Raw genomic sequence first — 17,329 nt, forward strand, 5'->3', positions numbered from 1 at the left:
TGAATAAAGTTTCAAACAAAGAGGAATGATGTTGTTGTGTGGTCAGAATAAAGTTTACAGATGTCGGGGAGTACTACTGCAAGTGATGTCACTTGAGTCAGCATGGATTGGGTCTGAAGACTACAAGCCTGAAAATGAAAAATTTTGGGTGTGTGGAGTAAGACAGAAATGAGCTCACCAGACATTAGTCAGTACTGGTCAATGCTAACTATTAAAGGGACATTCCTCCAATTTACACATGAGGAAGAAGAAGTCGTATAATGTCTTCTGTGGCTCTGGAGGAGTTTTCTAAAGCCTGGCAGTGACGTTCATATCACATGATCTTCATCTGTAGATTTAAGTTGCTCAGAGTCATTGAATTGTAGATGTTCAGATTTTCATTTTTTGCTTCTTGCTTCTCCTTGATTTTGGATGAGGCATTTGACAAAACAGTCTTAAATAATAGCTCTTCTGGAGCTTTTGATTGCGTCACATGATCTCTTCAACGACTTCAAGGGCTTCTTGTCCATGATGGCTTAAAAGTTGAGTTTCAAAATTCATTTTGTGAAGGTCATGATGATGAAGACCATGCAAAATGATTGAAAGATATGAAGAGCAGCTACTAAATTGACCTGTCTCCCACAAGTCCCCCAGTTTGATGGACATTCAACAAGTCACGATGGACAGTGAGATTGTTCAGCAGCTCTGGCTGTAGACTCCTGAACGCAGCATACATCAGGTGAGCTGCATCAGTAACGAGCTCTCAGCTTCACCTTCTGACTTCCTGGAACAAAAAACTAAAACGAGTCAAGCCTCAGGCCCACTTCTTTCAAACTCCACAACCAAAGTCAGAGCAGTACTATCTGTGACGAGTTGGCTGACTTTGACATGTGAAATCGAAACGTTAAATGCTTTCAACGCTTTCTTCTTCAGTTTCAGTGAGTTGGGATCTGATTGATCATGACTGCACTCACAAAATCACTTCTGGACTTTCATTATGCATCCATGACTTTGGCACTGGTTTCCTCCAGCATGGGCTCAATTTAGAACACTTCACACAGATCCTTTCAGAATAAAACTTCCTTCATGGTTTAACGATCTGATAAAGATTTAGTTAAAGACAAAGAGAGTCCTTGTGGAGGTCTGAGGACACACCAACTAGCAGGCAGTCTGGGCCGTGGTTCACTTCAAATCTGAACACACATGTTTGCTCTTTCTGTCTCTTTTCTTTCATCCGTGCTTTAGATGGTCTGAAGTGGAGCCAACATTATCACCTCCTCCTTATTCTAATTATGCCATGATTGCTCCCTGAAGCGAAGAAACCGGGAAAAGATAGAATGATAGATAAGAAGAAATATGGTGGGAAATCTGTTGAGGAAGCGATGAGGGGAAATACGGAGAAGATGATAAACGTGAGAGAGTTGCTGCTGCAGTTGAGGACAAAGGCAGACAGAAAAAGACGGGCGAAGCACACAGTGTCTTCCTACCAGACAAAACACTTGTGTGTGCGAGCTGTGAAGCAGCCAGGCGAAGCTCAGCCTGCACAATCCTTTCTGCTGGCTCTTTCTCACCTCTCTCACTCTCTCTCTTCCTCACTTCATTTTCAGGCCCATCATCCCCTTTTTTTTTCCTCTCGTTTTCTTTGTTGTTGCTTTTAATAGCATCACCATGGAAGTGAAGAGGGGTTGCTAGGTAACTGGCTGGCGTCTGGAAGGGTGTTTGATTGGCGGTCACGCTGACAGACACAACAGTGGAGTGTGTGAGGATGTGTGTTTGTGTCATGTGTACATGTTGCATGTGCATTCGTCTTTCCATCCAATTCTGGCACGCAAGTGTGAAATATGACATTTTGTTTGGCCTTTAAGACGGTTTCCTCCTGCTCTTACATCTCAAATTTACTCCTAAAATCTTCGATTGCTTCGTTGAATGCATGAGTGCACCTTCATCTGCCTGTTGTGGTAACTGCAGAGTCAGAGAGCGACTACAGGAATTCATTACACAGAGAAAAACAGCAGACCCGGAGATGATATGACATCATAGGCCACAGTGATGACACCTAGAGGATATTGTGTGTTACTGCAGGCACCTTTGTCTGCTGGTACATGCATGTAAGCACCAAACGGCAACATAACCACCATCAGTAATCATAATACTACATTAGTATCATACTCAGAGCAGTTTTGACGAGCTTGTAATTTACAAGATTATTTTCATGTGTGCTACTGTTTACCTCTACTCCACAATATTTGAGGGAAATATAATTTTACTGTGCTACAACACTAGTACTGGTTACTTTTCAGATTAAGATTTGACATGAAAAACAATCAATAAGCTCATGAAACACAAGCTGATAAAGTTTTTTTCATATCTTTTTGGCTTGCGGCCTCTTACAGTAAAGCAGTGTCTTTGGAGGGGCCCGACGCCTCATCTGGACCCCCCTGAACTATAATACCTGTAGTAGCTACAACAGTAAAATACTAAAACATTCATGCATCAGTATTCACATCTATAATGTCATAAATTTATATATACAGTACATAACATTTTACTCCATTACAAGTGCTAATACCTTTGTACATTTTAATGAAGTTTTGAATGCAGGACTTGTATTTTTCTGTTCTCGCTTCTTGTATTTTTACTCAAGAATCTGAGTACTTCTTCCATCTCATCTGTTGAGGCTCTACGTGATTACCTCACAGACATAACGGATGCAATGAAAAAATAGATTTAGCACTGACACTGGAGCATCTTTCATGTTTTTTTATTCGCCTCTCATTCATCACATTTCACACTTTCTCCTCACTGAACCGAGAAATGTCACAGGTTGAGACTGGAGACAACATGGACGTTTCAGTAAGCAGTTTCCTAGGTTTTCCTTGGTTTTTCCTGTTATATTAACAAATATTTACAGATATCCCAGGAAGAACATCGTCATAATAATAATAATAATTAATCCTTTCCAACAATAACAATAAATTTAATAAATACTCAGTGTTCTTAACCACATGAGGAGAATGAGTTTGGGCTCACTCTTCTACCAATGGGATTGTCACCATCCCATACAAATAATAACACACACGCATATTCACGCTCACACGCACACACTCACTCTGAGAAATTTGCACTGTCAAGTAAATACCACCTGCAGCCAAGAGGAAACGTCCGCTGTGCGAAAACAACTCCGCGGAGAAAAGTTGATTTGTCAGCCGTGACTCGAGTCCACAGAGAGACTGACTAGATGCACAACGCGGCTCCAGAGGGGCCACTGATGCTGAACACAACAGGCGAGGGGAGAATACGAAGCGTCCTAACTGTGTTTCCTTCTTCCGTGTCCATTTGAGCGGCATGAACGGGATCCATATAGAGTGCTACTGACGGCTAGTGAGGAATGTTTTCAGCAAAAAAAAAAGAGAGAAAAAAGTGTAAAAGACAAACAGATGAGAACGCGTGTAGCAACCATCGGTCTTATTTTGAAGAAGTGCTGCACGTAGCACAGAGCGAACCATTCACACGGAAAACAACATGCACTGAAAAAGCACCAGCACGCAAAGAAAGAACCCATTTTGTTCTTCCACACATGTACTGTAATATATGCACATTCACACAAAGAGAAACACACCTGGTCTGCCGAACCAATAGAAAAACGTTTTTGCTAACAGGGTGCAGAAGGGGTGCACTGAGAAATTAACTGTGTTTTTCACTGGCTGAGGATCTCACCAGTCCACCAGTGCAGCGAGAAAAAGGCTTTTTCCCGTCTCAGTCCTGGAGGGACGAGGTGATGATGACCCCCATACAGAGAGATGACGCGTGAGGATGAAGGCAGAGCTGAGGATGGAGGGTTTATGGGAGATGTCCGCGCACCGGCAGAAAAAACAGCGTGCAAAAATAAGAAGAAAGACACTCTTTATTAAGGATTCGAAACAGTCCAGCTCCTCTTTTTGTCTGGGAAACACTCCTGAAGCGATGAATGTTTAGGTGAAATGTGCGTGAACTTTATTTCGCGATCCTTGGAGTGAGAGATGCAAGCAGAGAGTGAGCAGCTGCACAGACAGGCAAAAGCACAGGCAGGTGGGTCGAAATGAACAATTAGCAAAGTCAAAAAGTGGCTCTTTAAGTACTTGAATGGCTTTCGAAGGTCTTGAAGGAAACCAACCTGGTCATGGGTCACTAAGAAGCAGGTAAAGATGGCTTCCGAGGGTGTAAAGAGGTGTTGGGTAAGGTAGGTGGGTGAGCACACTACAAGGCTTTTAAAAGGCCTCTAGGACCCTCGGTGTCGTGCAGGTTAGAGCTCTATCAGGGAAGGGCTTGCTGAAAGGGTTTCACACCATATCAGGACACGAAAAGGACACACGAGAGGAATGACCTCCAGTAAGTGCCTAAAACATGACATGAAAGATGTGTTCACAAACTTTCAGTGAGTGCACTTTGCTCGGCTCAGACATCAGTAGGCATTCCTTCCTCAGCCCAAGCTCTGAAAAAAAAAAAAAAAAAACGGACTCGAAAATGTTCACTTGTTATTTTCACTACAAATAGTGTTGTCCACACAGGGTGGCAGGCTGCCGCTGTCCACACAGAGGGACAGTGTGGTCCGAACTCTGGCCCTCCACGTCCATGTCCATCAGGTTGGGCCGTGCGGTGCTGGCGCTGCTGTCCCCTGAGCCGAGGGGGCTGTCACAGCTGCTGCCCGGCGAGGAGCTGAGGGTCCGGGAGAGAGAGCCCAGCTTCCAGGGGTCGGCTCTCATCCTGGCTGGGGTGGGCCGCGGCCGGGGGGCGAACTCCAGCGTCTTGGGTCTCTCCAGCGGACTGATGAGGCAGAGAGGATCCGGGTCTGGGATCGGTGGAGCGGGGGCTTTACGCCGATGGGGGACTGGGAAGAGGGTGGAGGGGTCGGGGAGACGGGGGATATCTAGGGTGTCAGGTGTACCTGAATAATGAAAGAGAGAAGAAGAATGCAAAAAAAAAAATCCAACTCTGACTGTCATTGTTCAAGAAAAGAACAGAAATATTCTCTGATTCTAGTTTCTCAAATGTGACGATTTTCTTACCCTAATATCTTTTGGCTTTGGACTGTAGGTTGATGAGGATGTCACTTTGCACTAGATCAGATAATGATCAGAGCATATATTCAGAAGGTGATTTGTTCATTTTTATCAGGGGGGGTGACGTTAACCTTAACTCCTAACCCTAACCCTGCAGTAAAAAAATATCTGGAGTCATGTCTCCCATAAAAAAAATGTATTTACAGAGGTGGTTTGGTCTGGGGTGTATTTTCAGCCCCACAGATGCTCCTGAATGACTGTAGACATATCACAGGAATACTACAGGCAGCCATGTGTCTACATGATCCTCTCACTCTTATAGGCGGCAATATAGCATAGAATTGAGTTTTTAATAAAAGACCAACTAATCAGACATGGTGGACTAACACCTCTGCCCCTGATCTCCCTCCACCAGACATGTTAGCATTTCAGTTTGTGTGAATTTTGAACATTTCTTTAATATGATTATGTTCAAAAAAAAGTATTTCATGTCATTTCAGGCTCTGGTGGGTGGTCTGCGAGGTGAGGGATGGGGCAACAACTGCAATAAATGCTTCAAACCTATGAAGAGTGTGTTTTAAAGGTTTTTCAGACTAACACTCCAGGATAGCAGGGTTTCCCACAAGCCATGAACGCACCAGAAGTGTACTTGTTTGACGTGTGTGATTTATTTGATGTCTTTCAGGGTAAACTTTGTTTTGAGGAAACATAGGAGCATATAGGATGTCATTTAACTGTGTGCTGGTGAACAGAGTGTGAATCCTCATGACTTTGCTGATGCCTAGCGCCACCAACAGGTGAGAGTTTTCACTTATCAAGTCAAGTATTTTGGCTCATTTTTCCCTGTAACATTGAAAAAAATCCAGTTCTAAATTATTCATCTCTTACCTTTGTTAGTAGTTTTGTGTGGTACTCCTGGTGGAGGAGGCATGGGCATGCTCCCATCTGACGGTGACCTGTGGTGTCCCAGAGTTTGGGCTCGGGGTCGTATCGCCCCATCTGAAGGGGTCCGTCTGTGTCCTCTGTTCAGCGCCATGGCTGCAGACACGTGGGTGGGCGTGAGCGACTGATTGGGCTCCTTCTTGAAGCTCTCCGCCCGCAGGTCCAAGAGCGGGTTGAGGGCAGGGGTCGGCGGCGCAGCCGGTGTTTTGACCCCCGTCATCGGGGTCAGGGGGTACTCGTCTGGGTCGGAGGGAAGAAGGGACTTGGTGGAGTTGCAGTCAGACAGAGAGGACAAGGAGAGGAGTGTGACAGAGGGAGAAGGGTCCATGCAGGGGAGTGTCGAGTCGTGATGTCTGGAGAGGGAGAGGGAGAGGTTTCGGCTGGGCGGAGAGGTGCTGCGACGGAAACGTCCGGTCCGCTGGAAGAGACCCTCCTTCTTCTTACGCTGCTCCTCTCTGAGGTCCTGCTCATCCTGAAGCACCTGACAACAACATCAAGTAACGTTAACACGCCACTGAGAAGCAGTCTGACTGACATGAAATCAGCTGGAAAATGTTGCCACTCTAGCTCTTTGATGATCACATTCTGCCCCGATTAAAGCAAAAGATTACATCCAAATCATCTCATTGATCCTCTCTCTGTACTCTCTGCGTCTACTTTGGTAAGACCCTCGTTTGCTTCGACAGCAGACAGAAATCCTCATAACACAGAATCAACACGGTGCTGGAAAGCGTCCGTGCAGAACTCGGTTCATGCTGACTCGACGGCGTCACTAATTTCCTGCTGATAATTTGGCAGCTTGTTCATCCTGCCTCATCCCATCCCAGAGGTGATGTCATATCGCTGTTAGTGGTGCAATCATGAGACGACGCTGGCTTTGGGGCCTGCTGGAAATATCCATCTAAGAAAGGATCGACTGTATTGCTTGTTTAAATGGGGCAGACATCCAATACAAGGAATAAAGAAAAGGGAATGTGAATGATGCTCACCACAATGTAAACATTTATTATGCTGTAAGGGATATTTTGTTTACAGCTTGTAAAATAAAAACCATGAACCAGGAGGTATCTTAACTAATAAAAACTAATTAAAAACAATAAAACCTCACATAATGGCGACATCTTGAATAATAACACAGAGCTGAGTGTAAATAACGACCGCTCCTGGAGAGAAAATTAAAGTCATGCTTATAGCCTCAAATATCAGCTAAATTCCTAAAAAAAAAAAAAAAAAAACCTCCACCCATATATCGATATTGAGTAGATGTGCCACAGAAACAGTGCTGGTCGTGAAACTCATTTATTACAGCAGGTCTTCTGCTTGGTAGCCAACTTGTTTGTGATATTATGTTCTCTAATAAAGGTTTGGTTTGTTTATGTTTGGTGATAAACTTGCGGATCATTTTGTGAGCTTATTTATTCTTATTATGTATATTTTTATTATTAGCAGTGGTTGGATTTGTGGGCAGGTTCGATCACGACAGTTTAAAATGCTTGTCATTAAAATATACATAACAACAGAACGATGACTCTTCCTCGACATTATAACCCAACGACGACGCATTTAATCTGATGGTCAGTTGGCTGAAAGAAAACTGCTTGAGCATAATGACTGTTTGTCTTACTTGATCTACTTCTCTGATCAGAAGAATGAATTGAATTAAGTGACGTACTGTCAGTGTGTGGACCTCTGCGGTCGATGAGGTGCAGTCTCTTCTGCATAACCACTGTCGTATTTTTCTCCTCTTCATTTCATTACTTCCTTTCATTAGTGTGTTTCTTTATTAGGCAATGGGACAAATGGCTTCCAAGCTGTCTTATAGTACTTTCATTTATCTATTTATTATGTAATTTCTATCAATTACAGAATAAAACTGAGGTTGAAAAACACAAGAATTTTCCTTAAAGGTATGCTGTGATCGAGTCTGGTGGTTTCTTCCATAGAGATGAAACTCGAGCGATCACGGGATGTTTTACAGTTTTCTCACCTGTAGTTTTCCGAGCTGCAGCAGGTCTTGTCCGAGGGCAACGGACGCGAGCAGAGAGGCGCAACCCAACAGCAACATATCGCTCTTCTTCCTCTGGCTGCAGCGACGGAGCGAGTCCTGGTAGCTCGCCCCCGACCCCAGGCCTCCCTGACAGGAGCTACCGACAGTCGACAAAGTGTTGGGCCCAAGGTTGCCCCACATGGACCCCGAGTCGTCCACAGCCCCATTGCTGCTGGTCTCTGAGGGCAGCAAGGACCCTGGTGACTCCTCAAACTCGCAGCACTCCTCTGTTTGACAGAGAAAACGGGTTAAGATGAGGTTCTTCTCACTCGGTTAATCATGCACAGCTGGCAATGAAAAGACTCACCCATTTCATTGAGGCTGGAGAAGCCAGCGGTCATGGGGGCATGTTTGGGGGACTTGCCCAGATTCGGTGCACTGGACGACCAAACTTTGCATCCCTCACCCAGTGATTTCAGTCTACAAACAGACAAAATCACATCGAGACAGAAGCAACCAGAAAGAAATAGGAATCAGAACGCTTCGTGTGGTGTGAGGACAGCGTTCACACACAGCATAGATTTTCTCCACCACATTTCCAGAGATAATTGCTCTGCTTCTGACTGCTCCACAGACTGTGATGGGATATTGATTGAAAGGTTTTGTTTCTCTGTGTTATGAGCAATAATCCATCCAGAAAAATGGGAGAAAAGTCTGTTTCATTTCGCCTGTGATAACCTCTGTTAGCCTTTGTTACCTCACAAAAACCATCCAATTTTCGTCTCTGCAGTGTTATCAGGCGCTGTGCTTTGTGATATTTAACCTCCTTGTAGAAAACACTGACCCACTGTAAGAAATTACTGATCAAAACTTATTTACAAAGAGCTGTGACTTTCTGTGTTATGTCTCTTCCTTTCTGTAACATGTATCTCTTCCTATCTGAGCAGGTTTGTGAGGAAAGGTGCTACAAATACTGTACAACCCTGATTCCAAAAAGTTGGACACTGTGGAAAACATGAAGAAAAACAGGAGGAAATAATCAGCTGCTTAATCCATAATAAATATAATCATTAGTTATAGTCTTATACAAAATAGTTCAAAATGAGCTCCACCTCAACCAGCTACAACAGTATAACCCTGCTTTTACATTAATGCCTGAGTAATAATCTAATGATTCAATGAGTGACAGTGTAACAGTCACAGGGGACATTTGTCTGCACACTGGTATGTAAACATATCGTGCACGTACTTTTCCTCCCCGCCGACCCTCTCTTTTTGGTGGGTGGAGCTCGGTCCCCAGGTGCGTCCTTTCTTCTTGCTGGTCGACAGGTCTTCCTTCTTACACACAGCGCTGCGTCCCCACGTCTTACTGCCGTCGCTCGGTGTCACTGACGGACAGTAGGAAAACCCACATTACATTGGCTTTCTCTCGCACAGGAAGCTTTCTGACTTTCGGGTATTTGCACTCACATCTTATGGCTCTCAATCGGGGTATGACCCCCGGGCTGGCAGGCGGGGTGGTGCTCTCGCTCCCCTGAGTCTTCCTCTTGTCCACACTGGGAGACGCCTGGACGGTGATCTTGTGCTCAAAGCCTTCGAGTGAGCAAGAGCAGAAACATTTTTAACTTTGGAAACACACAAACAGTGAGGTGCAGGCCAGAATGAGCTTCAATACAAGTTAAATTAAAAGTCACACAGAGGTGCGGCTTAGGGGATAACATGCTGGACGTGAACTGCACTGTCAACAGGTTGCACCCAGTCACTCCTCATCTCTCTCTTTTATGATTTCCTGTCAGTTCTCTGCCATGTCTATCAAATAAAGATATGCAATCTCTCCAATACATCATTTAAAAAAGACGAGTCTTCTTGAATATACAATGCAACAATTATAACACGTATGATATACTGGAGAGACATTTCCATATACTGTGACTTTCCTTTACGTAGGTCTGATTAAGAAACACACACACTGAGTTACAGTAATTTAATTGTATCACCAACAGTTTGAGAGTGAAACATCGATGATACAGTGAAATCACTGGCGATCACATTGACTTTGCAGTGTACTGATGTAGATGCACTTCATGCAGTCTATGTCCTAAATATCCAGCGTGGAAATACACAGTGTAACAGGAAATGGCATCAAACCGGGAGCTCTGCCAGTTTCATGCACCTGATTCATCAGATACAACAAAAAAATCTGACTGCAGTTCCTGTTTCCACCCACCAGAGGGCAGACTGATGCAGTTACTGTCTCGGCCCAGCTTCAGCAGTCTGCTCTTCTTGAAGTGGCCTTTTCTTTTCTTGACACTGGGCTTCTCCTGGTACACCTGGTGGATGATGATGTTCAGCTCCCGCTCCACGATGTCGATCTCCCTCTCCGCAAGCTCCTGCTCTCGCCTCCTCAGCTGCTCCTCCTGCTCCCTCTGCTCTTCAGCTGCTCGAGCCAAGGCCTCCTCCCAAGACCTCAGCTCCTGCAGAGAGGAGAGGAAAAGTGAGGAGGGAAGAGGAGAGGAGAGAAAGAGGGAGAAGGAGAAGGAGAAGGAGAAAGAGGACAGGAGAGGACAAAGGTGTCGAGAACGGGAGTGGAAGAGGATTCAGGGGAGAGGAAATGAGGAAGATGAGAGGAGATTAAGTGGAAGAGGAGAGAACAGGGAGAAAACAGGAAAGAAAGAGGAAAAGAGGGGAGGAAAGGAGAGGATGAGGATAAGAAGAGGAGAGTTTGAGGAGATGAAAGGAAAGTAAGAGGATGTGGAGGAGACGAGACGAGAAGAGAGAAAGAAGGAGAAGGAGGACAGGAGAGGACAAAGGTGAGGAGGACAGGAGTGGAAGAGGATTCAGGCAAGAGGAAATGAGATAGAGGAGAAGAGAGGAAGATGAGAGAAGAGGAAGAGGAGAGAACAGGGAGAAAACAGGAGAGAAGGAGGAGAACAGGGGAGGAAAGGAGAGGATGAGGATAAGAGGAAGAGGAGAGATAAAGGAGATGAATAGAGAAGAGGAGAAAAGAGAAGAGGAAGATGACAAGAGGGGAAGAAAAAAGGAAGAGGAGAGAGTGATGCAGTGAGGAATAGCGAAGAGGAGAAAAGAGAAGAGGAAGAGGTTATTAGCACCTCTGTTAACACCTCTTCTGACGACAGGTTGGTTGCTAAGGTAGTTTTTACAGACAGACAGTGAAGCGCTGAGATATCTGCCAGCCTCAGTCTGAAATTTGACATTTTCTGCTAACAAACTCAAACGAAACACAAATAAAAGTCCTCAGAGTTACACAGAAACGTCTCAGCTGAGCTTTCAGTTCTCTCACCTTCTCTTTGGCCCTGAGCTCGTCAAACATCTGCTGGATCTCCAGCCTCCAGTCTTCTTGTAAGGAGTGAAAGGACTCCAGGGGCATTTGAAACATGGCCGACTGCTCGATGGCCAGCAGCCGCCTCAGGATGCTGGTGAAGGAGGGTCTGCTGCGGGGGTTTGGGCTCCAGCACTCTGCTGGGCAGGAGATGGTGTTAGTCTCACCACATTACTTTACATTCATTTAGTAAATGCTTTTGACGTTGTGCATTCAACCTCCATAGGAACAAACACTGTATCTGCACATAAACTGTAATAATGTATAATAATACTTTGTAATTAAAATGTAATAATTGAATGTTTTTATGTCTTTGAAATGCTTGACACAGATGTAGCTGTGTTTTTATTTATAAGGCAATCTTCTTCTCACCTGCTATGAACCCTGTAATACACAACGATTCACGCCAGCTTCCATTAACAGAACACCAAATGTTACAGCTCACACTGGCTCAGATAAAAAGGCATTTATGTTTCAAACACACTGCCTGTAATACCGTACCGAGGGAGTTTCAGCAGACTCCCTGATGATTTCTATATTTTTCTTTTTCTTATAGTTAATAAATGCCATAAAAAGACCAAAATCATTCAGCCCATCTTTCTGATTTCCCCTCCTCTGTAACCCCTTCTTTTCTACCAAAACCATAAATCTTTAAAAACAGGTCTCAAACATTAAGTATAGTTTATTTTTTAAAGGCTCAGTCATTTCCTAAAACAGCTGGGCACTGTAGTTTTTTAGCACATATCACTATAACAGATGTAAATACCACATTTGATGGGGACTATTTTCAGCTGTGGATTAATACACATTTGGTGCTCCAGTGAGTATTTAGAGCAGCAGGATGGTGAATATGGGATCGACTACACAGACAAAACCTGTTAGGGAGATCAATTATCATCAAATCACCATTCAAAGGATTCAACCGTGAATTTTTGGTCTGAATATATTTTTTTTCTTTAATTTCTGGCAGTGGAAAAGGCAACATGAGAAATGGAAGTGAGCAAGATGGGACAGCATATGGCAGCCATCATGAGCCAAACCCCGACTGACAGTGTAGCTGGAGAAAGATGGTGCACACCTACAGTAATCTGCTGAGCCACACACTGACCAGTACTGCCTCTACAACATTAAACCACACATATAGTAAAAGATGCAATTTGTGCCAAGAAAAGCATCAACAAAGACAAAGTAAAATGTTATTTTAGTGCAACCAGGGAGCTGTTCCACAGGCTAAAATATAGCAGGTAGCATGTATTTATTAGGTAACCTCAATTAGCATAAAGAGTATGGGGATAAAGTTGGAGGGAGAGGAGATGAAAGTGAGATGATGACAGGAGTAAACAGAGTGTAGAGAGCAGCGAGGGATGAAAAAGGAGAGCTTAACGGATGAACACGGATAAGATGAAATAGTGTGAGAGGAGGGATGAGGAGGAAAAGAGCTCCAGGAGCGGAGTGGGAGGGAAGTGGAGGGAGGTGACTGAAGTTGGCTGCCGGGCTGACAGTTTGAGAAACAAACAACTCAACCCTCCCTTTTTTTTTACGAGACCTAAAACCTGGCCTGCAGCTTACCCCTGCATAAAGAAAGGAGCTTGGGAATAAGCACATTAAGGCAAATTGGACATAAGGCAGGTGTGTGTTTAAACAGAGATGACCTGAACTGTGAAACAAGAGCCGGTTAATACTCCACCGCTGCTAACAAAGCGCTGCCTGGATTATGTACAAGGTGAAAAGGAGAAATCGGGTCCCAGGGGAGCTCAGGCGCAGGGCTGCACGAGGATGTATAAAAAGCAACTTAATGAAACCGTTCAGACGGTCTTCACCCATTTTTAACTCTTAGCGTTCGTCTCAGCTGGAAGATGCAGAATAAAAAGGCTTCAAAAACAACTGTAACCTCAAAAATCCAAGTGAGGTTAAAGTCAGCGGATGTGAACACCCAGAGGGCCCTTTTCAAAGCGAGTTACTGTACGTGACATGTTTAAGGTCACTTCTGATGACTGATGTACAGCACAGTCCCAAAAGAAAGAGCACAAGGACACGAGGAGCTAAACTTGCCAACCACGAAAGAACGAGACAAGTGAGACGAGTAGAAGGAAGCCCCGAGTCAAAAACACTGTCAAGCTGCTTTCACTGTGAGACGTTTGAAAATCACTTTCTCGGCTTCTTATTCTTGGATTTAATACCAAGTGTTCAGGTGGTCGGTCTGCTTACCGCTCAGCAGCTGAGCGAAAGGTTCGGGGCACGTCGAGGGGATGGGGAGCGTCAGCTTGTTCATGGCGACACCGTAAGCGACGGCCAGAGCGTCGATCTCCCGGTAGGGAACCTCGCCGGTGAGCAGCTCCCACAGCAGCACACCGAAACTGCGGCGAGAGACGCAGAGAGAGGACGGACAAGGAAAATGTTATGCTTAATAACAACTGAAGCATCTCCACCGGCTGATGAAGGCCATGAGGTGCTTTTGCTTCTGATACTTGAAGTACAGTTTGATAACTACGCTTATGTTCTTCTATTTAAGTGACATTTTCAATGCTGCAACGCTGACACAGTTTGTGTGTATCAGGCGGAGGGAGGTGAAACAGGCAGTACCTCCACACGTCGCTGCTCTTGGAGAAGAGGGAGAGCTTGATGACCTCCGGGGCCATCCAGGCGTAGGTCCCCGCCGCACTCATCTTGGTGGTCTGGTGCCACTCTCTGGCCAGACCGAAGTCTGTGATCTTCAGGATTTTCCCCCACAAGTCGTCCCGCTCCACCGGCTCCAGGATGAGGACTGAGGAGGAGGAGGAAGGAATGACAGAAGAGGAGGAGGAGGACAGAGAGAAGGAGAAGGCCGAGACAAAGAGCAGATTGTGTTAGAAGATGACAGCGTTGCACGCACAGTACATATCAGGCGGCAACATAAAAAACAGGAATGCGGACAGCAAAGAGAGCTCAGAGAGTCATGAATTATTAAAGTGAAAACCATCAATCAAACGGCTGTAAAGCGAACATTTCACAGAATAATTAGTCCATTGATTGATCAGTTAATGGACACAAATCAAGCAGTCTAACTATCGAATACTTTGATAATCGATTAAACTTAACGAAAAATGTACTGGTTTAAATGCCTTAACTACAGTGGAGGGAGAGATATTCTGATGTTTTATTGAAGTAACTAAAGCAAAATCTTACTTTATTTTCTTGTTCTATAAAAGTACAGAAGTATTAGCATCAACAGAGGCCTTAACTTACTAAAAGTGCCAAAAGTAAAAGCAGTCTGTCTGCAAAATGTCCCATTTCAGAATATTACGTGACTGGATTATAATTATTGAATTAATGTGTTCATCACTTTGAAGTCGAAGCTGGTAAAGGTGGAGCTCATTTCAATACTGCTGGGTGACTTCATCTCTAATAATATGTCTTAATTTATTAGTTGAATACTATAATCTGCAAAATACTCAAGCATATAAGTACTCAAGTGAATGTACTTAGTTACCACCACTTCTTAAATGTGAATATTTGGTTTTCGCAGTAAATTGAATATCTTTGGGTTTTAGACTGTTGAATAAAATAGGCAGTTGAAGATCTCTGCTTGCTGTTTGGGAAATATTTCACTAGTTTCTGACATTTTATGAACTAAACAACTAATTTATTTGAGGAAGAAATAATCAGCAGATGAAACTACAATGAAAACACTCGATAAACCATTAAACAAACATGTATAAGGAACAGGAAAGACCGGTAAATCGTCTGCATTTCACAACCTAGTCTTGTTGATTTAAGTCAATTTTAGATGTTTTGACTGATACTTTTTGAGATCACATGTTTCTATATGCAGCAGCTTGATTTTTATTGGTGCCGCAAATAAAGTCCACACTCAAAAACAACATGTGTAAAGGCCCATGTTCAATAACACAGTCATGTTTACTATACAGGCGTGGTCACCTGCGTGCTATTCAGGTTTCTGCTACAGGGCATAAGTATGGCCTCTGGTTCAGCAGTCTGCAGTGTGACGTGTGTATATTATCCACATACTGATTTTAATTCACGCAGTATCCTCATTAATGCGAGCATTTGACCCCATCCTTCTCTCTGTTTCTCTGTACGACTTCCTCCTTCATTTCCGTGTGAGGGCTGGCTATGGAAATGTTTGGAGTGTACACAGTTCACAGGCACTGGCAGGCAGGTGGGGGTTGCTTTCTCCCTCTCTCACTTATCTACAGGCGTATGCAAAGGGTGGTGGAGAGAGGCCACGCACACACAGCGGCGTCTTTGTTTACACACACACTCGCACGCACGCACGCACACACACACACACACAAGCTTTCACGTGATAAAGGTGTGCCGCTCTGTGCTCTGCTCTGCTCTGTCCACAAGCTGGCTAGGAGACCAGTTTCAGTGATAACAAATTGATCTGAGGCCAGTCTGTAGATATTTCCATAGTCAGAAAGAAGTATTGACATCTTTTACTTAAGCAAAAGCAATACTGCACAGTACAAATACTAAATAAAAGTAGTGCATTTAACATTTTACTCCCCTTACACTGGATATCATCACTCACGAATCAAAATGTGAGCAGGATGTTGTCGCTGCTCGAGCTGGAGGTTTGACTACCATTTATAAGGGCTGAAAAAAATGGTCAATTAATCAATTAATTGGCTGGCAAGTATCCTAAAAATCAAATACACACTTTTTAAGCAGAACTGCCAAACGTCTGTGGTTTCCAGCTGCTCAAATGTGAGATATTTGATGCTTTTCTTTGTCATTTACGACAGTGAACTGAACATTTTTGGACAGTTGGTTGAGTAAGACAAGCAGCATTGGAAAGTAACTAAGTACAATTACTCTGTAGTAATTGAGTATCTGAGTATCTTTATTTTTGATACTTTGAGCACATTGCTTGTAGTACTTATCTACTTTCACTTAAGTGGGATTCTGAGTGTAGAACTTGTGATATCATAAACCAAACGATTAATTGATTAATAGAGAAAGTAATCAGCAGATTAATTAAATAATTGATTAGTCTCAGCTGGACTTCCTCTGCTGTTGAGTGGTTTAATCAACACAAATGTAAAAAAAAAAACGATCACATTAAAAATGTTGCTCTCAGATAAATGTAGAAGGGCCATTTTCCTTTAAAATGCAGTGAAGTAGAAGTGCAAAGTATCATGAAGTGTGAGCACTGAAGTGAGGGAGTACTGCAGGCGTCTTTTCTATTCTGATACTGTGGTTTCTGTGAGGGACAGCTGTCTCCTCAGGGCCTAACTCCTTCTCTCTGTGTGTCTCTGAAAAGCAAAAGATGGAGACGGACTCAGAGAGGCCGAGAGGACGGGACGTGTTTGCATGCTGAGATGGGTGTGTCCTCCTCACAGTCTACCTCTGCTGGTTTGTGAAGCACATCCATAAGAGGAAAGGGACACCCGGCCTGACGGGTGGCGGGTGGGGTGGAAGCAGAGAGGACAGAAACAGACGAGGCTGTGACGGAGCCAGGAGCTAACACGGAAACTGAATGGAGGCAAGTTTACAGATGAACGCGTGAGTGAAGCAGCGCCTCCGCCTGCTCCCAACCTCTTCCTCATGAGATTATACCATCATCATGTTACTTTCACACCTCGAGAACATCGGCGTGCAGCCTCTTAACACCACCTTCGCATGTTCGCTCATCCCATCACAGGTTTCCACTACCGGCAGCACCTCATACATACGTCCGACGCAAAGATCAACATGTTTGTATTTAGCCGGCGGCACTGAGGCACAGCGATACACAAATAACACCTGCGAGGCTGTCGGAAGCATCAGAGCACATTTTATCACAGAGAAGAAGAAAAAAAACGTCCTCGAGGATAGTGTGGCTTTTACACAATGCAGTGCCAGCGCTGTTGGAAATGTTACCTCAAAATAGAGTACAGCATACGAATGAGAAGAAAGTGCTGCTGCTTAGCTCCCTGGTTACTACAAAGTCTCCCATAGCAACATGCATTATGGGAAATATCACAGGCCTGGCACAGTTTGATATTATATAATGAATTAATGTGACAATTGCTGCTGCACTGCCTTTTAATGCCCTGA

The 17,329-nt window shown here is 44.1% G+C and overlaps 1 protein-coding gene across 2 annotated transcripts in view; it reads right to left on the reverse strand.

Moving 5' to 3' along the window:
• Positions 1 to 2,724: 2,724 nt before the first annotated feature.
• The window catches only part of map3k10 (mitogen-activated protein kinase kinase kinase 10), a 33,270-nt gene continuing 18,665 nt past the window's right edge, over positions 2,725 to 17,329 (reverse strand). Inside the window, exons 2-12 of one of the 2 annotated variants that reach the window (XM_076734632.1) lie at positions 13,871 to 14,051; positions 13,496 to 13,644; positions 11,249 to 11,424; positions 10,175 to 10,421; positions 9,418 to 9,540; positions 9,197 to 9,335; positions 8,315 to 8,427; positions 7,948 to 8,234; positions 5,907 to 6,441; positions 5,025 to 5,075; positions 2,725 to 4,903 (exon numbers count right to left, since the gene is read on the reverse strand). In XM_076734632.1, coding sequence (XP_076590747.1) covers positions 5,026 to 5,075; positions 5,907 to 6,441; positions 7,948 to 8,234; positions 8,315 to 8,427; positions 9,197 to 9,335; positions 9,418 to 9,540; positions 10,175 to 10,421; positions 11,249 to 11,424; positions 13,496 to 13,644; positions 13,871 to 14,051 — 2,000 coding nt within the window. In that variant the 3' untranslated portion in view covers positions 2,725 to 4,903; position 5,025. The remainder of the gene's footprint in view (positions 4,904 to 5,024; positions 5,076 to 5,906; positions 6,442 to 7,947; positions 8,235 to 8,314; positions 8,428 to 9,196; positions 9,336 to 9,417; positions 9,541 to 10,174; positions 10,422 to 11,248; positions 11,425 to 13,495; positions 13,645 to 13,870; positions 14,052 to 17,329) is intronic. The other variant, XM_076734631.1, reaches the window with a different exon arrangement.

The sequence above is a fragment of the Chaetodon auriga genome, chromosome 7, assembly GCF_051107435.1.
Source record: "Chaetodon auriga isolate fChaAug3 chromosome 7, fChaAug3.hap1, whole genome shotgun sequence".
NCBI lineage: Eukaryota > Metazoa > Chordata > Actinopteri > Chaetodontiformes > Chaetodontidae > Chaetodon > Chaetodon auriga.